We start from the raw sequence: 24,411 nt of genomic DNA, 5'->3' as shown, positions 1-24,411 counted from the left end.
GTGTGACGGCTTATAAACTAGTCACTCTTCCTCTTCCTCTCACACACAGACATTAGCTGAAGAGAGTATCACAGTGGAAATCTTTATTAATCAATTGAAAAACACATGCACATACTGTATACATAATATGAAGCAGATGTCTAATCAGCAGGTGAATAGCCTGGTTGCATGTATCCAATCAAGAGCACACCTAAAGCAACTAAACATGTGTGAGGACAGAAATCAATGTAATTGGTTTGGTGTGATCCTGCCTGTTTATAATTATTATCTAGAAATAGAGCAGTAGTTAATGAGGAAAATTAAAGTTACCTGCATTCCCATCACACGCACATTACACAGGATCCAGTTTAGAGCTGGTTTCACAGCCTTGGTCACATTGAGAAATGTGGCTGATGGCCACCAGCATCATTTTCCATCAGTGCCTTCAAACCACTCTGATGGAATGGTGTCCACCTTAGTGTCTGCTACTGCTTTCACTCGTCTGCTGCCCTCAGTCAGCAACACCGTCTCTTTCTCTGTCACATTTTAAAGTTATTTTTTATTGCTTGTAGAAATGCTGTTATCACCCGTATTATTAAACCACTAAAGAATACAATGAGAAACGTCAAATAAGTGTTTTTTATATAGAACTCCCCATAAACTGCTGAGATATGTTGCTGTTTTAATTGAAAACAGAAGATTCCTTTAATCCACATGACTGAGTTTGTCTCACACATTTCCCTGTGTAGTGCCTGTGCAGTTTCAAACCACTGCTGCTCTCTTGTGGAGTTGTTGTGGTAGCACACACCTGCAACATGTCGATATTGTTTGACAGATATCTTAAATTAACAGTTTGACATCGCAAAATGTAATTTCCACTTAATTTGCACCATCCTGGCAGCATTGTAGACAGCTTTAGATAGATGACTCAATATTTCAGTGTACATGTATGCTACTCAGCAAAGTTGATGCAAGTCCAGCAACACAATCAGATGCTCATCTGGTATGGAATTACACAAAGACTTTACAATTACAGACACACTCTCCACATTACACCTGTCCCTAATCCCATTGCTGTACATGCAAAAATCCTGCAGTCACCATAGAGCTATAGGTGATATTTAGACAATCAATATTTAAACCATATACCTCAACATCATTGACTATAAGTGCTTTCACAAACTGAGATTGTTCAATAAATAATTCTCCGTAATGTAGGTAAAATAGCCTAACTAGGTGATAAAGGCAAAACAGCTAGAACAATCCCAGAAGTGGAAATAAAATAAATAAGTCATGCAAGTTCAATCAAGATAATGCTTTAAATGGCAAAAGAAAAATCTAATAAAATTTGACCAACACAATTGTTTCCAAATAATTTATTCAGTTATACAAATACAAAACACCTCTCACTCAAGTTATCATAAAATAGGTATATCTCGGTGTTTACCAAATCCTCTCGATGCCAATGTTGTCCACATGGATCAGCCATCCACAGAAGGCAGATGTTTTAACCCACAGTATGTACACTATCTACTTTATAAGACCTACAACTGATTCTGGAGGTTCTCATTTCTCAACAAGCAACAAACTGCTCACATATTGTGAAAAAAAAAAATCCAGTTTGATGTAACATTGAAGATCAATGCCTTAAATTACATGACAATCGCTGGGATCAGACATAACGTGTCCCGTCTCACGTTGTTTCGACAACAAAAGAAACATCAGGAGTTTTTAACATTTCCATAATCCGTTGGTCGTTCTTCTGTACACTACTCCACATTCTACACTCTTCAGCCAGAAAAGACACTGACGATACGCTTGACAGAATAAAATTCAAGTCATATTTATTAAAAAATCGTGCTTCTCCCAATTGGAAAAAAACCCGAAAACTACACATAAAGGGGGAAAATAAGGAGGTTGACAAACAAGGGGGGGGGGGGGGGGGGTAAAAGCTCCATGTAAAGACATAATTTTTGCAGGTCATTTCGTCTTGTGCTTTGGCCTTTAAAAAAGGAAATGCATCACACTTTTAGCATTTGGCTGGATGTTCCCTTGAGAGAGACAGCTTCATTAAAAAAGGTACAAGTGTGGATCTGACCTAAAACCATAAAGAGACATTCTATTGTAGCAGATCTAACTTTACGGAAAAGAAACCAAATGCTTTCTGAGTCTCTTGTTCCATTTGTGCCCCAAGCTAGATCCTGGTTTTTGTTTTGCTGTAAAATGACAGCACATCTTCGCCTGCTATACTGATGTACTGGTCCAACGTTTTTCTTCTGTAGCTCATTAAAATACGACAGGTTCAGTTTATTTCAACTCTCCCGGTGCTGTCGGGTATCCTAGTTCGGCAGACAACCTGGGCTCTCCCTGAACCAGACTGATCCTCCACCAAACAAAAATGCTGATGGTAGTTCTATCACACACTGAAGACATAGTGGCCCTTCAGACAAGCTCAAGGACCTGTGTAGGAAAAAAAAAGACCTGTTTTATCATCTGTAGCACGCAGTCACTGGAGACAATTAGTTAAAAGAGTAACATGAGCGTAGTCATTGGTTTAATAGGCAACAATACAAGTGCCACATGAGGTCCAATAATACAGACCGGAAAATTAACTTTGCTCTGTTCCGTGACTCTGTAGACTGGACATGTAACCTCAAAACCACAGTCAAACTAAAATACATTACAAAGTCTAAATACATTCTTTCACACTTATCCCTGGTGGCATTTAGTCATTCATTTGCAGTCAATCACTGGGAATGCTGCTACAACCCTGTACAGCAAAAGGCAAATGGCTTTCTGTAGTGCTGAAGCCAAATGAAGCCTCCTGATGCTTCGTGAACCATTTTCCTTATTTTCTGAGCCCACTAGGCAGCGCACTCCATTCAACAAAGGGCTGAAACAAAAATTAGGCATTCCTTGAGCCTTTTCCAAGAACGCCATCTATTGGGCTCAGAAAATAAAGACAATGGTTCACAAAGCTTCATTTGGCCATCACTAGCTTTGTGTGTACTCATAGTTTACATAGGGACTAGTGTCTATGAGTACAAACAAATGTCAAAGGCCTTACATTTGGATTTCTGACGCGCCTTTTCAAACATAAAGACAGAAGTGCAAAAAAGGTTCCTAGTGTATTAGATCTGAAAAGATTGGTTGGTCAGTAATTTTTCAAGCAAAAATGTCAATTTGTTTTCAAAAACAGTAGTCCTACAAGTATAAGCAGGTTTTATGTAGAACTTTAAAAACCCAAACCTTGATCGTTCCTTGGCTGTTTGCAGCGATCAGTACATTTGACTCCTGTGGGGGAAAAAAGTATCACTAATAAAACACAGCATTGTACTTAATCCTCATGGTGTGATCTTTCTAGTACAACGTTTTGTAAAATTAACAACAGTGTAATAATAAGGTGAACTCACTCCATCCGGCATGGCTCTCCAGCAGACAGCGCTGACAAACTCATTGGTGTCGTCCTCCTTCTTGTCTTTGTCCAGCACACTCTTAACGGTGTCAAACTTAAATGTCAACAGCGTCTTGGAAAGTCCTTTGTAGTATAGGTACAGGGAGTTGTTTTCACTGCCTACACACACCCACACAGACACAATTTCGATTTTGAATTTAATAAAACATTATTTGATTCTGGTTTTCTTGCAGTGGTGCCCCTGCACGACTGTCATGCAGCATTTCATGGATTATTGCTCAGATTCATTTGCAACATGGTCAGTATAGGCTTTTTGTAATGAACTAAAGGCTTACCACAGGCAACATAGTCACCATTGGAGGCCAGGCCTACAAAGTTCTTCTCGTTGATGTGACCCTTGAAGGAGCGCAGGCAGTGAGGCTTGTTTACATTCCACAGCTTCAGCTGACTGTCTGTTGAACTGTCAAATAAAAGATGTAAATACAATAAGTCCAGAGGTGTGGGGCATTTGTGACATGACTTGTAAAACTGCATTTTACTAATCTGTGGTACAATATTACTTATTGTCAGCATGTATATCTCTGTGAAATGAGTAGAGAAAATTATAAAATGAGCTACAAGTCAGCATCTATTTTTGTATTTGTAAAGCAGTTACTACAGAGAATACATTGAAAGCCATATAGTTTATAATAGATTATGTAAGCGTCTTTTCAGAAGAAATATAAAGATGTTATTTCTAAAACTCTGTTGTAACAAAAAAATAATTTCAGCTCAGTACTGCTAAAGATATGGCAGACTAGACTTACGCAGAAACAATTTCCTCTCCATTGACAAACTTTGCGTAAGACACAGCCTTCCTGTGGCCTTTGAATACCATGATTGGCTGCTTAGTGTTGCGTAGATCATAATAGTGGACACAGTGATCTGCGAACAAAAACAACAAGGCAGGCGTTGAGATGGGAGGGATGAGAGAAGAGGGGGGAGGGGCTGCAGCTAACTGCGTCAGTCATATCCAGTAACCACCAAAGCAGGCGGCCATTGTGAAATGATGATGTAATACCTTTGTTGACATTTGATGAAATATGTGTTTCTTATAAGCTATGTGCTCTCCATCAGTTCTTTTTTTTTTTTTTTACGGTACACTGCCTGCTGGCTTTTGTTCCAGTGTCTTAGCTCTACTCCTGTAAACCTAATTCGCAGTCAAGGAGGGGTTTCCTTTTTCAGGCTCAGTGGACTTGGACTTTAGAGACACAGGGAATGGGCTACATAAGCCAGGGAAATTCACCCATGGATAACACATGAGTTTGTATGCAGCTCTGTCTGTCCTTGGTACTTGAAAGATTGTTTCTGTGTACAAAAGAACATTTCAAATTTGTATTTCTCCCATGGGAGAGTAACAGATGAAGTTTTCTGAAGTTTGTCTGGAGCACAAGATTCTGTGAAATGTTGTGGTCTACAAGTATGAACTGCAGTGGCGTGAAGTGTGTGCACACTGTCAAGAGTTCAACAATAACACATTTGTTTGAATGTGATTTTGAGGAGAAACCAAAACCAATCCTCCTATAAAGTGATTGGAAGTCAGACTCTGTACTGTAAACCTGTTTATACACTATGTAAGCTATTTGACTTCAAACTGTATTCATAAAAAAACATGTTAATGATATGTGCTCTAGACAGTTGCAAAGTAATTTTTTTATAATAATTACATGCATCAATGATTTTGTTTTCGACCAACAGTAAATTCACAGACAAGACAAAGACAAGAGACATCTGTCACTCACTCACAGCCTAAAACCAATCCTGATCTCACCTGCACAGCCAAAGGCCAGATGATACCTTGAGGTTGGACTGAATTTCACACAGCAGACATTGGCCTTGGCCTCGATGCTGGCTACTGAGTTGTCGAGATTGGTTGACCATAACTTCACTGAAACACAAAAACAGACGTGAACTTTTCTCCATTAACTGGAGAGATAGAAGATGACTTATGCCTGAAAGCTCTCAGACCAAGCACTCTTCGGTTACCTTTAGCATCATCAGAACCGGAGGCTAACAGCTTTGGGTCCATCAGGTTAAAGTCAACACTCCAACACCTTTTTTCATGTTCCTGAAAAGAAAGCAGAGGAAACCTTGAACATTGGTCATAACAAACATTATTGATAAATTGCATAGTTTTAAAGCAACATAATGTCACTTTGTGTACCTTAAAATAAAGTTTATGCAAGTTAGCCAGATGGGGTAGCAAATGAAACAATTGAGCTTACAAAGTACCAAAGCGGTAAAAGTTACATATGTTGCTTTAGCTAAGCAATCTATAAAGCCAAATGTGTAATTAACTGTGTTGATAATCAAAGAATGGAATCCACGTATTTACACTATGCTACAAACGGCAGTGGCGTGACGAGGTGTTAGACCTATTCGGTGCGGAGAGCTGCATGTTAGGCTCAAAGTAAAAAAATCTTCAACTTTGGGTTAAAGCGCTGCACTTGCTACCACCACTTTTTACCCAGCCATCCAATCACAGTGGAGAAGGGGCGGGTCAAATACCACAAAGACCAACCGCCACACCAAAAAACACTTAAGTAGCATACCTGGTAGACTTTGGACCTCTGGCCGGTGAATCCATCCCACAGAATGACAGTACCCTCATAGTCACTGCTGGCCAGAAGGTTTTTGTGATAGCTGCTCCAGCTGATACAGCTAAAACAAACAAGTTTGTGATCACTTTCACTTTAAGATTCAAGCTCACAATTCGTCACGTTCTTAATATGTTTTTCATTCACTATTTGTTTTGACTCAGACGTTGGTTTCTAGAATAATTTTGATTATGTATGTTTTTACAAATCCGGAGCATGAGTTTGATCTGTACAGGTCTGCACAACAATACAACTGACGCTCTGGCAAGACAAAAATATGGAGACATTGTTTTTCCATCCAAGTTCTAAAGGTTTCTCCCATTTGATGAAACCAGTTTGTAGTGCTCAGCAGATGTTGCCCTCTCAATAATCTTTTTTTTTTTTGGGGGGGGGGTTAAAGGTGATACCAACCGCTATAAACAAGGCATTGTAGGATCTAAAAAGATACCTGTACATTGATTCCCCCTACCTGATTTTGGAATTGCAGGTCATTTCGTTGACAGGGTAGTGGATGTCCACTGCATCCTGGATCACTGTGCCATACTCAAACACCTTGATCTTTTTGGTCACACCGGCGATCGCAAAGTAGTCACAGTCACGGTCAAACTCAATACTGAAAAACAGGAGAGAAAACAGTCACTGATAGTGAGTGGGCTGATAAAGATTATACTGTTAGAAAACGTGTTACAATGGATAGTAAAACACATCATAAATCTAACAAATTATATACAAAATGTTAAAGTTCCCATGGCATGAAAATTTCACTTTTAGGTGTTTTTCTAACATTAAGATATGAGGTCATAAGGAGCAAGGTTACCTCCCCTTTCTCTGCTTTGACTGCCCAGAGAATGTGGCCCACCCATGAGAGAGACACATCATGGCTTTCAAACGAGCAAAGTGGCAGTTGGTCAAGACCCCCCCCCCCGCCTCAATAGCTACAGATACAGAAATGGCAAGTCCTAAGCAAAGCTCATTGTGGGACTGGCTCTAGTAGCTGTAATTCTGCACCAAAGCTGAATTTTAGGAAAGAGACTTGAGATCCAGCATTAGGGGACCACTAAGGTCTATATAAAAGCATCCAAAAGGCACCATGTCATGGGACCTTTAATAAAATCCCACACTGAGCCTTTACAGATCAATGCCACAGAGTGTATAGGACTAATATACAAGTTCTTTTGTTCCTTTTTGTACCTGGAGACAATACTGGAGCCATTATAGAGGTCACTGGCGTAGGAGAGAGTGGCAAGCGGCCGCACAGAGTTGTAGCGGGTAAACTTAGACAGACACTCCATAAAATCATCCAGCTGGTTCAGGTTCCTGCCTTCATCTGGACACAATAGTAAAATAATATTTACAAGGAACAATGGGGACATAAACTATATATTATATGTTATGGGAAAAAGAGGTACAGTATAACAATACTTAATGTTAAAAGGGTTTCGTGACACATTTAAAAGCAATAAATTATTAATATTCAATCAATATAATAACCAAAAACATTGCCTTTTGTAATGTGTGCCACCATGTTGGGTTTCTGCTTAGCACGTTGCAGCATGTGTCATGCTTCCAATACTGAGATCATCAGAAACACTTAAGTTTGTGGAAAATGTGGTCTTAAATTTGAACAAAAAGTAACTTCAGAAATAACACTGGAGTGAGGCAGACACTGCCAATTAGCCATCCTTCCTGTGAAGTAAACATCCAATTCTAAGAACTGAAGCTACTACCTGTATCCTAACTTCATGCAAATGTCCCGTTTGTACAGAATTGGGACAACATACTTATCTGCCAACAGATGTTTTTAGACAAACTGCTGCTGTTGTTGTACTATTGCACCCATTCACTGCGGGATTGGTACCTGTGATGCGGGACATTTTGTTGGAGAAGTAGCACTGCTCCAGATCTTCAAAGTGAGCCGTAAGCCTCTTCCGCCTTGATGCTAGGGTGCTGTTGTACCAGGTCTGTCTTTTGCCCTGGCAAAGCAATCCCCAAAGTGTTAGTAGGAGTACCATCAACTCAGTGCTAGCACATAAAGACATTTATTTTGTTAAAACTAATTTATTTCATTCAGTTTCACTGAGAATTTTTGTTATGTTTTTCCTGTTAGCATTAAATAAATACACACCTTGACTTGATAGGCCTTAATTTATCATCCATTTTGGCCACTACAGTACATGCCAAAAACATGTGAGAGCTTACGTACACAGATTTGTTTAAATAGCTACGGAAGTTTATAGCATATTTCTTTGGAGGCAAAACCATTGCCCTACATCATATTATAATAACTTGCAAATAAGAGATATGCAAAAAAATAGTTGAACAGATTATTTCAAAGCCAACAAGGTAATTAAAATAGCAGATCTGACGGTTAAAGGAGGGTTAGAACTAGATTTAAAAGCAAACCGAATGTGTTTCTCTGACTTACCTGGGTAGTTCCACCGAATCCTGGAGGGTGGCTGTAGTCTGGTGGGTCAATAATACTACTGCAGCTGGTCGACAAACACAAATATACAGACATATGAGACACATTATATGGTTATACAGGAGCCCATAACATCTAGACTATATCCATGTGTTTTGCTATTAGCTATGTAGCTCCTTCAAAAAAGGTAAAGAAGTTCTTATAGAGCAACAGGCAGAACATTTTCAGCAGTAAGTAAAATATATGACAGATTTTATTTCATTAAACAAAAGATTCTCAATGTGGCTCTGTGCACTGTGATGCACGATGGACTCATTTGCTGTACAGATAGAAATTGTTAGAACACAGGAGGTCAGCCGTACCTGGGTGCTGGTGAGGGAGCCTCAACGTTAGGCACCGTACACTCTAACTCCATCATTGGACAGTATAGCCCGCTCATTTCCTGGAAAAGTACACAGAAATAACATGTTTTGCCCCTCAAGCTGTGATGAGTGGCTCCAGTTGTGGTCAATTTACAATATAATGATTTCATAATCATGTGTACTGCTCCTCAACCTTTCCTTTTAGAACATAGTGTGAAGGATAATTGGGTTACACATGCAGGAGGGTGATACTTTCCCTGTGACTTTACCTCAACACGCTTAATGTCCTCTTCTAGAAAGCTTAGCTCTTTCTGGAGTTGCTCCAGTTGCTGTTGACAGAGCCAGAAACAAAAATAAATATGCCTGTATATGGACAAATTTCAAAATCCTTTCATGACACACAGCAGTGCAGTTATAGTACCTCTCTCTTGTTTCTCCTGGCTTCTTTTAGGAACTCCATGAGGATCTGTCTCTGAGCTGCTTGGGATTCCTAGTGGAGAGAGACATAATCTCACATAACTACAAGTGGGAAAAAACATTAACACTAAAGCAGTAACCTTCACTCAAAGTGCATTTTAACTGACCAACTTTTTACTTTATCTAGTACAGGGATGTACATACATTTTATACAAGTGATTTTACTTTTATTTGAGTAAAAGTTCTTTAGTTACAGCACTTCTAGTGAAATGGCACTTCCACAGTACATACAGCATTGCAAACTAAAGTGCAGTTGTGCTGACAGGAATGATCAACATGAAGCACAGATTGGGCACCCATATAGCTCAGTGGGTAGAGTGGGTGCCCATATATAGAGGTTTACTCCTCGACGCAGCTGGCCCGGGTTCGAATCCAGCCTGCGGCCCTTGCTGCATGTCACTCCCCCTCTCTCTCCCCTTTCACATCTTCAGCTGTCCTGTCCATTAAAGGCCTAAAATGCCCAAAAAATAATCTTTAAAAAAAAATGATGCAGAGATTATTAATAGCAAGTATGTTATTCAATTCCACTACAGGAAACAAAGACAATGCTTTATGGGTGATGGATAATGCTTTTTGACAACTGTGGCTACAAGTTGTCTGGCATAACAAAATGAATAGAGAGCAGGAAGTCAAGTCATATTTTGGACAAATGCTCTTTTTTGGCCATTTCTTTCTGCAGTCTGAACTAATAAACACACCAAAGAAGGTAAGGTACAACATCCACTGCGGATATTCCCTAGAGATTTGCTAAAAAGACACAATCCTTGTTGAAACCCCAACAACCAAATTCAAGACACAGGATACGAACCCAGTAGCGCTCACACATTGATTGACAAGTTGTTTAACACAGTGACTAAAAACAAACAAGTACATTTAAGCGTTTTTGAAAGTTCCCTGAGGCCTGTACTACGAAGCAAGATTTGGTGTTAATGAGGTAACATCAAGTTCAACCCAGGGTTTTGCATATCATGATGGTGGATCATGTGTTACCGGGTAAAATCGCCATGGTAACTTATGCTGAACACCTTACCTGGTCGGGAGCAGGTTATGTTGGAGATTAGTGAACAACCGGTGTAAAAGCACCGCCTACTGACCAATCACTGCTGATAACGATAACGATTGATGAGGGTGTCACCGTTCTTAGAAGTTTTGGTGAAACTCAGTGAGCGGAGAGAGAGGTTTGCTCATAAAAGGTAAAACATTTAGAGACGGGCAACCCTGTTAACATTCCCTAACGGGTATCTTTATTAAAAGATATAGATTTTAAGCGGAGGGAGTTACCTATAGGCTATTTGTGTTTTACGATGATGAAAGTGCTTATTATTTAAATGGGGTCTGGTGGGTTTGGTGATGTGATTTCACCCCTAAATTAATAAATATAAAAACATTCTAATGTTGGCTGAGTGAGTTGAGCCTACATGATTACGTATAGGCGGTGTGCTTCTTGAGCTGTGTGTTGCCAATGCGCACATTGGTTTGAATTATGTTTTTATATTTTTTATTTGCACTGACGATGGCTTCCCACTGCCAGGGTTGCACAGAAATATTAGGCTAAAGCAACGACAGTTTATGGAAAGCACAAGTGTAATTTAGTCAGATCTTGTGCCTGACAGTTGGTTGATATTGAAGTGATATCGATAAGCATTGTGATTTACGCATTTACAGCATCAGCTATTTGTTTTTGCCAGCTTACCTTCCTCTTTTACGAAGAAGCGACTGTAATGCATTTAGCCTTTAAACCCGTGTCTGTGTTCTTCATATTTATATAAAATATGCATCTCTGGTAGATGTTTGTAATTGGTCATGCTGTGCAAACACCGCTTCTTTTTATGTGAACGTAATTCACTGGATTGGAAAACCCTGGGTTGATTAAACTAAACTAGGTGATGCCGGGTAACTGAACAAAATCCAGGGCATGTTGATCTTGAATCGTAATACAGGCCTCTTTGTAAAAAAAAAAAAAGAAAAAAAAGAAAAAAAAGAAAGAAATTAGTAACTGAATGTCTTGATTCAAATGATCTCTCAAGTGTCTGTCTCAACAGTCTTCAAAAGATTACAAATACAGAGTGGCATAGTTCCCCAGTGAAACACGCCATCCATGGAGACCGTCACTGCTGCTGGACTATCTTTCAAGACAGCTAACACAGTGCAACAGCCCCTTTTCAACATAACTGTGCCTCATTAGGTTCTCACATCCATGAGCAGTTGTCAGAATCAACAGGGCCATACCAATTTCATACCTGTTTGACATCTGCAAAAATTGTGTACAGTAGTTACACCGCTATTTTTATGGCACTGCTCTCTGAATTGACTTAAACAAATCAGCAGGAGGGACAAAGTGGATGTTTTAAAATGGCACAGGAGAGACAGGATGGTCTAGACTAAAGCTCCCATGAGCAGCAATGAAGGAGGAAAGGGTCGGTGAAATGTGTCAAGAAATGTCTACAGGTTGTGTAAAGATAAGTGTGTGTTGGACAGAGAGAAAGCTAAAGATTGTTGTCCAATTCCCACTGTTCCTTAGTAATCCTGGAGTGAGTTTTGCTATTTAAAAGCAGATAATCAGTGACATTTCTTCTCACATGTGAGGCAACTCAATTTCAAAACTGGTTACGATTTTAAAACTGTATGCCTACTGCTGATGTGACAGGACATGATCAACAGGATAGACAGTTGCTCCTACTTCTCTTTTCCTATAACTTGTTTTCATATCACATGGATTGTCAAGACAAGAAAAAGGGGATATTCCAGGCTATTCTTAGAGATATGTGCACCAGGTTTTACTGCATTTACTCAGCAAGTGTCATACCACATACTCTCTGCCACAAGGATCATGGCAAGCACTACTGAATAATACCATTCATATACCTCAACAACTCTGACTCTTTAAACACAGCCTAGAGCATCTCCTTGCAGATATATAATATGATACAACTTATAGAAGATCTAATTCCCAGATATGTCATTTCTCATGCTGTCCTCTGTCCAATATGATCACATTCACAGGTCTAGCTCTCGTCCATAAACGATGATTGTGAATCATCAGTCAAAAGCCCCCTATGTCAAATCACATTCATAAGCCAAATCACTGCAATTTGCTTAGCTATTGTATACAAAGCAATGCAGGATAACAACCTGACAAGCTATGTTTTACAAAGAGTTCTCTTGTCTCAAAACGATCTGACTACAAAGCAAACAGAAGGAAACAGAGCGCTTTGGTTTGTTTCTGAGCAACTTCTAAACCACCTCCAACTGTTTAAAAGCTAGTATAGTCCCCCGATGTTATGCTCACAAAACCGTTGTTGCAACTCTGATTTGTTTTATGACATTTCTTTGTCATTGTTCCAGAGCAAAATATGGAGACTATTTGTCTTTTATATTATTATTGAATATATTCTAATTTTTTGTCAAGATAAATGGATCTGGCCCAAAACATATCCTGTGCAGAGTTGCAGGGGGCATGCAAACAGAATTCCTTCCTGTTGCAAGGCCCCACGATAACAGGGTTGATGCAGTGTTCACAAACTGAATTTAAGTTTAATTACCACCTAGAATGCACCTTTGCGACTATCATACAAGAAAAGAATGATGAAAAATTAGTAGGGACAATAAAGCCAACACTTATTAATTAAGTACTAGTAGTAATTTATTTATTGCCATTTATAAATCACATTTGTCAGTCTTTTCCTACTGTATATTACGATAACTCGTAATTTAAATAATCAATTACATATGGATGGATTTATTTACCAATTAAAATCATTTACTTCCTGCCCCTAAACCCTAAAATTGACACATGCCCATTATGAGTCGAGACTCCTGAAGCCAGCCTGGGCAACAGTATTTGCTACAGCTCTGATGTGAACTGAAACTCCCCAAAAATAAGACAATACATCCTCCTGCATGCCCAATCCACTGTTGCACCAAGGAAACTGTCTACAGCAGGCAAACAAATATTCAGACCTCTGACAATAAAATTTAGGACGTAATAATAAACTTTAAAGCCTTTCTTGAGGGAATTGTATTCAATGCTTTTCAAAACCTGCAGATACTCTGGATTCACTGTGCTGCCGATTTCCCACTTATTCTTATTTCCCCGCATTAGTCTGCCATAATCATATGGCCCCTTCATTTTGATCACATTTAATTATCATGCATGGTTAACCCCCATTACTCAATTTAGTAGATGACTTTGCATCTTCCTTCTTTGACGTGGAATTACAAGTTGTGAGTCATCTGTGACTCAAAGTCACCAGGAGACATTTAACCATGGACTATTGTCTAGTCCTATGTGAATTTAAGAAGCCAGAATGCAGATGCAAAATGTAAGAAATGGTTAGGAGAGAACAAATTAAATGCATGTCTGATCACTTAGATTCTTACTTACCGCCTCCAGCTGCTTCTTCTTCTGGACCAGGAGCTCCAGCATCAGATTGACATTTGCAAGGTCCAAGTTCTCCTGGTCAGGACTCAACACGTCCTGGAACACCTGCCACCTTGACCCATTCTTTGTGGGACAGAGACACCAATCACTTACCAGTAACAGACCTTACTTAAAATGTAGGAGTGTAAATAAGTGTGCCTGTGCGGGGTGTTAGCATTCACAGGTAGAGAGAAACAAAGCAGTTACAGTGTGCATGTGTTGTACTCACAGGATGATCCAGTTTTAGTCTCTTCTCATCTGACCTTTGTTTCTGTTTAAGGATCAGTTCATTTACTGGAACATGGGCACATGAGGTGGAGTAAGTGGTGGGGGTGGGTTGAAGGAGAAAAGTGGAAACACTACTTAAGTATACAACAGAAATAGGGCCAGAGTGTGACTTATACACGAAAGCATTTTGATATATTGATGATTATTTATCTAAAATCTCTCTGTGAATTTTTTTCTGTGAAAGTCACTCCTACAATAGCTTGGAAATATGTACATGAATGTATTTGGACAAAAATATTTATTTGATTTTACCTAGCTCTGATGACAAAAGTAATTTTACTCAACCTTATTTTAATTTAAGTAATTAATTTCCCTTTTGCTTCATTGTAGCCAACATTACATACATGTCCAACAAAACACATCTAATGATTTGATTCTAAGATCATTACAGTGGATATCCTGACATACACATATGTATAATTGTTTTCTGATCATCAGTGAGAGCAGAAAAGACCAAAGCAACACCTTAGACATAAACAAACAAACTCTCTGACGCAAAATACTCACCAAGAAAGTTTGGGTAAAGCTGATCCACGTTATCGACAATATAGTTACATTTGGGACACCTGTTGCTGTCCTCCAAACTCTGGCGGATACACTTGAAACTGCAGGAAGGAGAAACAACTAAATACTGTGGAAATAACTGAACGGTTCAAGAAATGATCATTCCAAAAGGAATGATGTTCCTTTTGTATAGATTTGTAATAGGCCTAAATGTTTTATCAATTTCTTGCATCATTTATCTCGGTTTAAATTCCTATTTGACATTGGTAATCACTCCGCCTACGTGCACACATAAAGTCTGCTCATTCGTGCTACATTTTCAGTCCAAATCTTTAATGAATGCTAGGAAATAAAATGGAAGGGTAAAACAGTGGCTTTTCACCAATAATGCAAAGACTGGTTTGTTGCAGTGGGAAACTATAAACCAAACATCTGTGTTGTTATGTTTTATATAGTGTAGGTTCATTTAGGAGTTGAGTAAATTAGTGGACAGGTGGAATAGACAAATGTTGTCCTTCTCAATCTCTACCGGTAAGCTTGCTTAATACATTACCTTTGTACCTTATTTCTGTTGGCAAAAGTATAAATAAATGACAAATACCAGAAAAGGTTATTTCTGACGAGACCATTTTCTTTTCTGCAATCTGCTCTGCTGGGTGTGTGGTGTCTGTTTAAACAGCTCAACGGGTGTGCCATGTTCTCAAACTTGAAATAATTTGCTGTGAAGCAACTGTACCACTGACTGTCTCAGCTACTAACTGAACACTTACCAAAAGCTGTGCCCACACTTTGTCATGTGTGCCTCTTCTATCATCTCGAAGCAAATGGGACTGGAAACAAGTAGACAAAAAGGCGTGTTATGTGTATTTCACAAATGTAGATTTTGAAACAGTGACAGTAAACTTGTAATGCCCTGCAACTACAATCTACTCAGAAACGAACATTTTCACGACCACTCCAGAAATAACTCACCACACAAAATCGTTGCTTTTATCTTCGTATGAATTCAAGAGGCCGTTGTAAAGGGGTGCTTGATGGAGGGACTTCTTTCTGCTGCCTGAGGACGCAGATGGTCTGCTCAGAGAAGCAAACCCGCCCCGGGACGAGGGTACGGCGGCCAACGTTGGCACAGACAAGACGCCCTCGCTGGACGCTGCCAAGGTCCGGGAGGGCACAACATTTCCAGAATTGTTACCATTAAGGTTACTTGTGACGACGTTGCTCCCGACGCTACCGTTTGTGTTCCCAGTGCCTCCCGTGCTGCTGCTACTCGTGCTGGGCACGGAACCTGCCCCACCAGGGCTTTGCTGTGGCCGGTTGTTTGACATCATGTAAGGCCGACTAGAAACTCCCCAAAATCCGCTGCGTTGCTGTTCAAAGCATCCGGCCAGTGCTGCTACTTGGCTACTTTAGCAGGTTGGCTAGCTAGCTAGCTAGCTGGCTTGCTTATATGCTAGCATCCTGGAAGAAAGCAACAGTGGCCAAACATTTAGCGTATTTAAACGTGTCCGTCGATGTCTGCCTCACTTTTGTCACTGACTCTAAAGGAAAAAAGACATGGACGCTTAAACGGCCAATAAAAGAACCACAATTGCGTTGTCCAGGAGATTAGCCGGCTAGCTACTTTTAGCTACGTAGAGGAATCGCTTGAGTTTCCTCGATTACCCAGGTACCCAGTGTGCTGCCGGCTTTCAACTACCTCCCCCTAGCGAGAAGGAGCTACATTCCTAAAGTTTGGTCAAATTCTTTATTTCATTAAAATCAGCAAGGACGTAAAATTGGAAAGGATGTAGTTTTAGGTGATTTTGTACTGGATTCAATTATAGGCTATCTGTATCTGTTTTTTTCTTTTCATCTTTTTTCTTAAAATATTTTTTTCTTCTTCATTTATGTAACTGAACTGGGTAATGCCATCTTGAGCACCTACATGGACTTTAGAGTTAAAATCATTTTGTCACAAATAATGAATCCCATACACGAAAACCGAGTCAACACATAAACATGTAAAATAGCAATCTCAACAAATTCCTTTCAAGTAGGAAAACATATAATAAAGGCATTTTGCATTAACAGACTGACATAATAGTTTTAGATATAAAATGCTAAATAATTGTCTCTCATTTCTCTGAAATTCTCAGTTGAAACTCTGGAGAAAAAACAGCCCAAACAAAACAGTATAAAGCTGTAGGCCCTACTTCTGTGTAACCTAAAACGTTGCATTGAATCAGAACAAATAAAGGGCTTCCCATTCATTATGTTGTATTTTGTTTTCAATATCCTATATTTAATAAAAGGCCAACTGAGAACATGATCAACAACAACAAAAAATAAGACTATTGAGAGCAAGTTTCATAGTTCTGTAAAAAAAAAATATATAAATATATATATAGTAGTCTATGTAACATAATGCTTCAGAGGGATAATATTCCAATATGCACAGGTTAATAAATTACTTCCAAGAGGCCAAAAGTGACAAACCCCTCTCAGAAAATAATATAAACAATATACCTCAGGAGATAAAATCCTATTGAGCAGCACAGACACACAAGTTCTTTTTGGAATATTCTCAAAATATGATTTCAGTCTTACATAGAAATACAGATTTTTTTCTGAATAAATTGCCCAACAAGCAGGTAGGTCACATCCACAAGGTGTAGCCAGAGAACCGAGCCAAGAAAAACAGTGTCAAGTCATTCAAGCATCCACCTGCAGCTTTGCAAATAAAATCTAAGGAGCACTAACATATTCACGCTCACAGTTTATCCAGCCTGTGACTTACATTTCCATTTTTACCTACACGTGGACAAATAAGGGATCCTCCATGTAGGCACGCACAACATGGATTTTCCCATGTTTTTGTTTGCGGAAGAAGTTCATAATGTGTCATTATGGAGCTCAGTTAGGATGTGTAATAAAGTTTTCAGCAAGAGGAAAATTACTGGATAAGTTGACGAGTAAATTAATTTCCCTGAAAAGGACCACCGTGTACAACAAGATGTGTTTCTCTGGGCTGTGTAGGTCAATCCTGCACAATGTCATGTGACTCAAGAAAAAGTATTAAAAGTAATGTCAGTATCAGGAATATTCAATAATTATGCAGCTTTCAGTCAAACTGAATTAAATGCATGAAAAAAAAATGATATGCCTACATATGAATGTACACAGATACTTTAGATAGATAGATGTGTTTGTGTCGTGTTGCAGTATATAGACGGTCCCTAAGCACCGCCGGCTAGGTTGGAGGACGGCTCGTTTGGAAGAAAATTAGTTTGTAGCTCGTTGTTAACCTGCTACGTTAGGAAAGATCAGATTCATTTGTTATTTAATATAATTTCGCTATAGAGTAATCAATCCCAGAAGATTGAATCTGTGAATACATTTTTTAACTTTTCTCACGTAATGAAACCGAGGGAACAGATTTGTTTTCTGTGCGCACCGTTTAGTTTTTTCCCCAGCTGACACCAGGGGGGCTCTGAAGTATGTATTAATGCTTCAAATTGAGAAATAGGTTTTTTGTTTGTTTTGTTTTTTACAATTTGACATATCTTCCATATCATTAATTATGATCTATGGATTTTATAGTGCAGATTGATACCAAAGATACAAATAATTAACGAATTAAAGAAAATATTAATACATTATTAACTAAAATAGTGTGCATCTTGCATATAACGTCAGTCACAACTATCAGTTTTAGCTCATAATTTGAACACCTTAAATACTAATGCTCATGCAACAACTGACTCTAAATGAGTTCTTTTGAGCCAAACACCTGCAGTAGCCTACTGTATATACATTGTGTTGCATTTGTCCCCCTCAAGCCCTCTCCCTCCCTTCTCTATTTTATACCAGTGGTGGTGAAAAGCCTGCCGTCTTTCTTTCTCCCCTTTTCTTCTTTCTCCCCCTCCTCATTTGTCCTGCACATCAGCCTGGATTTTCTCCCATTGGGTCCCCCTCTTTTGCATGAAGAACTAAGTTGTGTGTGTGTGTGTGTTTGTGTCTGTGTGTGTGTGTGTGTGTGTGTGTCTGTGTGTGTTTGGTGAATGTGTGTGGTGGTGGCGTGGTGTGGAGTTAGCCTTGTTGGTGCGTGAGAGGTTAGTGAGCGTCAGAGATGTAAGAGAGAAAGAGTGGCTGACACAGAAAAAATAATGAGGGTTTGTGGAGAAATGAATGAGTGAGTGGGGAAAAGTGTGTGTGTGTCTGTGTGTGTGTGTGTGTGTGTGTGTGTGTTTATGTGTGTGGGTGTAGAAGAGAGAGCGGGGAAGACAGAGAGCGAGCCTCAGGGTCGGTGGGGTCAAGACCAACAAGCTCAGATGAAGGATAATCTGTGGAGGTCCCTTACAGCGGGGGGTGAGGCTCCGGAGCACAGTCATTCAGACTCTCTCTCTCTCTCACTCACACACACACTCTCTCTCTCTCGCTCTCTCTCTCACACACACACACACACACACAAACACACACACTTACTCTCTACCACACACCCCTTTATCACTCTTCCTCTCTTTCTCTTCTCCTTCATCCTCCCTTTCTGTCTCTTTTTTGTTGCTTTCTCTGAAACCCACCCCTCCTATTTCTCTAGTTTCTTTTTTGTTGCAGCTGGATTTCAAAGGCCACTTCGGCAGCAGAAAAAGTTGAATGTTTAGCAGGCATATCCCTCAGTCAGGCAGGCTAGGATTGTGGAAATTCCTGCCTCCCACTCTTTAGGAACCGTTTTTGCCCCTTCGGGGGCCTCTGCCATAACTGCCAGCGGCCTCCTACTCCATCTCCATCTCCATCTCCACCCTCGAGCCAGGGTCCTGTTTGCAAATTGAGCCTGACAGAAATAGAGGGGTCTGTGGGAGAAGAAGAGACAACATTTCAGGAACAAATGCAGCAACAACTGCCTATAGTATCCACTGTTGTTTTCTTATTTGATGGTAATGACGATGCATGAATTTTTCTGCATGTCATAAGCATAAAAACAATTGCAATAATCAGTCTTGCAAAAAGAATGGACACTTTAAAGTCCTTTTGCAGCCCACCCGTTAAAACACAAAAGTCTGCTTGCAGTTGACTAAAGCTATGCGGCCTTATAGCACTTTCAAGATCAGTATATATTTGGTTTGCAGTGTCTGGAAACATCTAAGTAAGTAAGTACACCTGTCTTTTGCGTTAGGAGGGCCTGCACACATTGCCAAAAGTTATTTTTCCATTTGCCAGGTATGGGGTTCATGAGTCAAAATAATAATCCATATATGATCAGATACAAAAACACACTTAAAGAGGCTTAAAGAGACAGTAGGATCATTAAGTGTTTCTGCATCTCTTGAAATGGACATTAAAACATGGATAATACTTGAACGGTGCAAAACCCAGTGTGGGGTATTACTCAAGGTAGATATTGAAAGTAGATTTGAAAGTATAATTTCCCCAGAAATTATGGAAACAGACACATACTGTAGTTACCTTAAAAACATGAGGCCATAATATCCCAAACTTGGATAGGTTAGGACAAGAAACATAACTCAATGTCTACTATTCACTTTTTTGGGAGCAGTAAACTTTAGCGGGTGGTAAAATATTGGTTAAAAGCTCCAGAGAACATGAGTTTTGGTATGATTTACCTGTTGGAGATTTTTTTTTAATTAATAATTTACAGTTTAATCAATAAAATAGAAGAATTAAAAAGCTTATTTTTTTGGTATTTTTACCTTCAGTTGGGCCCTTATTATATATAAACAACTCCTTACATCTCCCCTGCTTTATACCCCCCCGCCCCCCCCAACCAAACCTCCCATCTGATGCTACCTCTCTCTGTTTCTTCAGCCCGGGCTCATTTTACACAAGCTAAGAGTTCAGCACAAGGCAGGTAGCGTATTTAGACGACGAAAAGCTTGCAAAAACTCTTTTTATGTGCAAGACAGATGTTGAGCCTGTCAGTGTTGTACCACTGAAGAGAGCCAGAGCATGAGTGAGTGAGATGGATAGGTCAAGAGAAGAGGGAGTAAAAGGAAGAGAAAAAAGAGAAAAGGAGAAACAGGGGTGGAAGAAGGAAGAGGTAGGAGAGGGTTCCTCAAACCTCCACTCCTTCCTTTTGAAGTGTGTGTGTGTGTGTGTGTGTGTGTGTGTGTGTGTGTGTGTGTGTGTGTGTGTGTGTGTGTGTGTGTGAGGAAGAAAGAGGCAAGGGGTAACGAGGGAGAGATCAAACACACTTATGTTACTGTAGCAGGAGCAAACACCTCTCCACCCCCATCTCAGCCACCTCCACCATCATCCATCCACTGCCGATTAAGAAGACACGGACAGCGGTGGAAAGTAACTTTGTACTTTATTCAAGAAAGGTACTTAAGTATGAGTTTTAATCTTTCTATCTATCTAATTCTATCTCACTTAAATGTTTAGGCTTCTACTTCACCATATTTTAGAGGCAAATATTGTATAGTCGCTGCATTTATTTCCCAGCTGGTTACTCTGTGCATTCATATTTTACACATACACACAATGATGAATTATGATGCATGATAATAGACTGAAACACCAAACAGAAGTTAGTAAAATAACTCCATCTTAATCAGATACAACAGTAAAATGCTGCTTACACATAAATGCATCATTATAAATATAGTAGTGACTGTATAACAATATAACACTGTGGGGTTATTTTCTGCATGACAAGTAGCCTAGTTTTACTTTTGATACTTACACAACTGTACATTTCTGATTTACAACATTTGCAAGTGGTTGAGAAGGTACTCAAATCCTTTACTGAAGTAAAATTTGCTATACTACGTTGTAAAAATATACTCAACAAGTAAAAGTCCTGCACAGGAATTGTCAATCAAAAGAAGATGAGTATGTATTATCAAAATGTTCTCTACTCAACCTCATAATTCAGAAAAGGTTGTGTATTTTGTATATTATTATACTAATATTTATTATTAATGCATTTGTTAGTGGCTTTTTATAGTTGTAGTCGTTTATGGTTGTGCTAATTACTTTTATACAAAGCAGTGCACATATTTTATAAGCTGTATCATTTATTGCATCTGCAAAGTAACTAAAGCGAAGTTAAAAATTGAATATTTCCATCCGAAGTGGATGGATGGATGGATGGATAGATGGATGAGATCAGGACAAGAATAATAAAGGCTATATAAATAAAGTTTACGACCTCTTTCCTGTTGCCCCCTGCATCAGACAGACGTACAGCACAGGACTGGGCAGGGGGATGAGGAGGGGAAAGGATTTCCCTTGTAAAACTAAGTGTGAGGCAATGGAGGGAAGCCAATCCCTCCCACCAACCCACTACCACACTACCCCTACCGGTGATATCAGGGCGGGCAGGGGCTCCCTGATGAAAAACAACAACCTTGGACTCCGGAGAGGGAGAGGGAGAGAAAGAGAGAGAGAGGAGTGAATGGAGGAGGATATTACTACTACTGCATGGACCGGTGCAGATGAGCAGCAAGTCACTCTCTGAAGCGCACACAGGAGCACAACAAAACCAACAGAAGCTGACGCGCAGACGCCGAACCATGATTTAATGGACGGATATTTTTTACTTTCTCAGAAATTATAGGAAGGTTTCTGCTCAACAAGTAGGGTAACTATTACAGGGCTGGCACTTTGCACTGCACTTCAGTTTGCCTATGAAGTGACTTTTTTTTTTTTTTTATATATTCTGATTCACCTTGCAGCCATTTGGAACAGGACGCACTAAATGATGCCGCAGTGGTCAGGTAAAAATAAATGAAAGCTTTTTTGCAAAGTCAGTAGGCAGTGAAATTATCTGATTTCACCTGAATTTTTCATGCAATTAAAATCTGTCTGCAGTAAAAATAAAAAAACATTGTTCTTTACCATAGGCTTACTGATACGCAAACTGGAATAGTTGGACTTTTTATTTCTACCTGTGAACAAAAACTAAGGCTACATTTTGCAGTTTGCAGACGGTCACCTCCAAAGGAGTGTGGAGAGCAGCATCTGCGCCAAGAAAGGATTTAGATTAACTTACCTGAAGATCTGATTCTGTCAAACTTCTACTTATTCAAATGAATACTAAACACATGGCCTAACCTCAAAATGAAATAATCCAATTGAGAAATTTGGAATGCGACTTCCTCTTTATTAGTCTTATCCGTTTGGAATGTACTCCCAGTTTATATTTAATGAATCTCCTAATTTGTGTACCACAATCAATTCATTTTTATTCCAAAACCGGCAGCTTTAACAGACGTGTCTTTATTGCTGGTTTAATGTGCACATATAACAACAATCTGGTGTGAGACCTCTTGCTGCTGACATCGAAACCAGTGACAAACTTTTAAAAGGTAATAGACCCCCCTCCCCCCTTATTTTAAACACAACTTCCCTAACCTAAGAACAATGTTTTTAGTCAGAATACTGGCTATCTTCCTCGTCATGACTAACACGTGGCTGCTCAGCCCGGTTCGCTCCGATGCACTCAGGCGGTACAAACGCGCCATGGCCCGGCGGGCAGACAATGAGCTCTCCAGGCTCGCAGGTGAACCCTGCACCGTCTCCGGCGTCTGGAGGTCCCAGCGGCAACCCCGCTCCCTCTCCCAGTCCCAACACCGCCCTCCAGCGGCTCGTCCGATGACGCACACGATCCGGAGAGCGCTTTTCACTGTTAAGAGCTTTCCTGCGGTTTGTGCAGGAGAGTGCAATTTTGACACCGGGGTTCACCGGGTCGCTCCGGTGGGGGAAAATAAGCGAGGCTGGGGCGACGCAGAGGGTGTAGCAGTAGGAGCAGGGAACGGATATGTTACGTTGCCTGGACGGTTCTTTGGAAAACACGGGACAAGTGACAAGAAAGAGACAAATTATGTTAGTGAAAACACCACACAACAGCCCGGCATGTCTTTGCTTAGAGACGCCGGGCAGACCGTCTCCTCCTCGGGCCACGCGCAGTCCCCAGGCGGCTCCCGCTCCAGGTTCACCCGCAGCCTCGGTGCCACGTTTTCTTACGAGGCAGACGGCAACTCAAGTTGGGAGAAAGTTTTCCCCGACAGTTCAACAGATTCCAGTGGGCTCCAGGTCCTCTACAGGCTGCAGCATGAAGATGGAGACCAGCAATTCTCGACCGGGACTCTGGAGGACAGTACCGAGGACTTCTCCGGGGAGATGGAGGAGGCGGAAACGCCCGACAACCTGCCCGCCGGGAGCTCCTCTTCCTGGGGGAATCCCGTGCCAAAGGTGCCCCCTTCCTGGATGACCGCCCTTTACTTCAGCGGACGTCGGGAGCAGCTGAAGGTGAAGCCGACTGCAGGGGTGGAGCTGCCGAGGGCCGAGTTCAGCGTGGAGCTATGGGTGAAGCCTGAGGGAGGGCAAAGCAACCCTGCAGTCATAGCAGGTGGGTGAAAACTGATCATATCTGCATCATAGGCACTGATGTTTAGGAAATGTTGGAATGTAGTAACTAGGGCCTAAGTAGATCTAGCCTACTCAAGTAGTCTACTGATCGAGGCAGGACTATCGTACTTTTCTTGAGTAGGTCTACTTCCATTGCATACAGCTTAACAGGCTAGCCTACTACTCTATATCAGAGGTAAATGTTGTAGGCCACTTTTTACTCCACTACAGTTGTCTGACAGCTTTATAGTTACTTTTCAGATTACATTTTTACAGGCTTATTGTGTGGTATTAGTGCTTTTACTTAAGTAAGTAAAGGCAATACTCATCTTTGGCATCTCACAAAACTGAGATGCCAAAGATGAGTATTGATGATTAGTGAAATCCCTGACAGCTGTGAGCACAGTCTTATGGCCACACACTGAGATAGGGTTAGATGTCCCATGACAGTAATAGGGGAAAACATTAATTCCTTGTTTTTTCTCCATCATACTGTCTGAGAGCTTACTGATCTCAAGCTCTAGAGCTGACCCTCTGCCTTGTAGTTCTTTTAGTGT

General features: G+C 40.3%; 2 protein-coding genes across 2 annotated transcripts in view; one reads left to right on the top strand and one right to left on the bottom strand.

Annotated features, from left to right (window-relative positions):
• Positions 1–1,339: 1,339 nt before the first annotated feature.
• Positions 1,340–16,188, bottom strand: cop1 (COP1 E3 ubiquitin ligase). The gene is made up of 20 exons (XM_034888032.1): positions 15,476–16,188; positions 15,274–15,333; positions 14,507–14,604; positions 13,941–14,005; positions 13,676–13,795; positions 9,236–9,304; positions 9,084–9,143; positions 8,815–8,894; positions 8,456–8,519; positions 7,889–8,003; positions 7,222–7,357; positions 6,500–6,643; positions 5,986–6,094; positions 5,420–5,501; positions 5,205–5,321; positions 4,201–4,318; positions 3,730–3,854; positions 3,393–3,553; positions 3,229–3,273; positions 1,340–2,439 (listed from the first exon to the last, which is right to left on the bottom strand). Exons 1-20 carry the CDS (start codon positions 15,832–15,834, stop codon positions 2,422–2,424), a joined length of 2,145 nt encoding a protein of 714 aa, XP_034743923.1. The 5' UTR covers positions 15,835–16,188; the 3' UTR covers positions 1,340–2,421.
• A 5,729-nt stretch (positions 16,189–21,917) lies between these two features.
• Positions 21,918–24,411, top strand: part of pappa2 (pappalysin 2) — a 71,005-nt gene continuing 68,511 nt past the window's right edge. Inside the window, exon 1 of the mRNA XM_034888016.1 lies at positions 21,918–23,855. Within this exon, the coding sequence (XP_034743907.1) occupies positions 22,868–23,855 (988 nt within the window). The 5' untranslated portion in view covers positions 21,918–22,867. The remainder of the gene's footprint in view (positions 23,856–24,411) is intronic.

The sequence above is a fragment of the Etheostoma cragini genome, chromosome 12 (assembly GCF_013103735.1).
Source record: "Etheostoma cragini isolate CJK2018 chromosome 12, CSU_Ecrag_1.0, whole genome shotgun sequence".
In the NCBI taxonomy this organism is placed as follows: Eukaryota; Metazoa; Chordata; class Actinopteri; order Perciformes; family Percidae; genus Etheostoma; species Etheostoma cragini.
Note: the sequence above shows the minus strand (reverse complement) of the source record. Positions and strands in the feature narration are given on the sequence as shown.

What these genes read in the sequence shown, in the direction of transcription:
- cop1 (XM_034888032.1), bottom strand. Translation starts at nt 15,834, where the DNA reads ATGATGTCAAACAACCGGCCACAGCAAAGCCCTGGTGGGGCAGGTTCC. An exon ending in GCTCCCTCACCAGCACCCAG is followed by an intron (nt 8,520 to 8,814) that starts GTACGGCTGACC and finishes TTTGTCGACCAG; the next exon opens with CTGCAGTAGTATTATTGACC. An exon ending in CGGTTCTGATGATGCTAAAG is followed by an intron (nt 5,322 to 5,419) that starts GTAACCGAAGAG and finishes TTTGTGTTTCAG; the next exon opens with TGAAGTTATGGTCAACCAAT.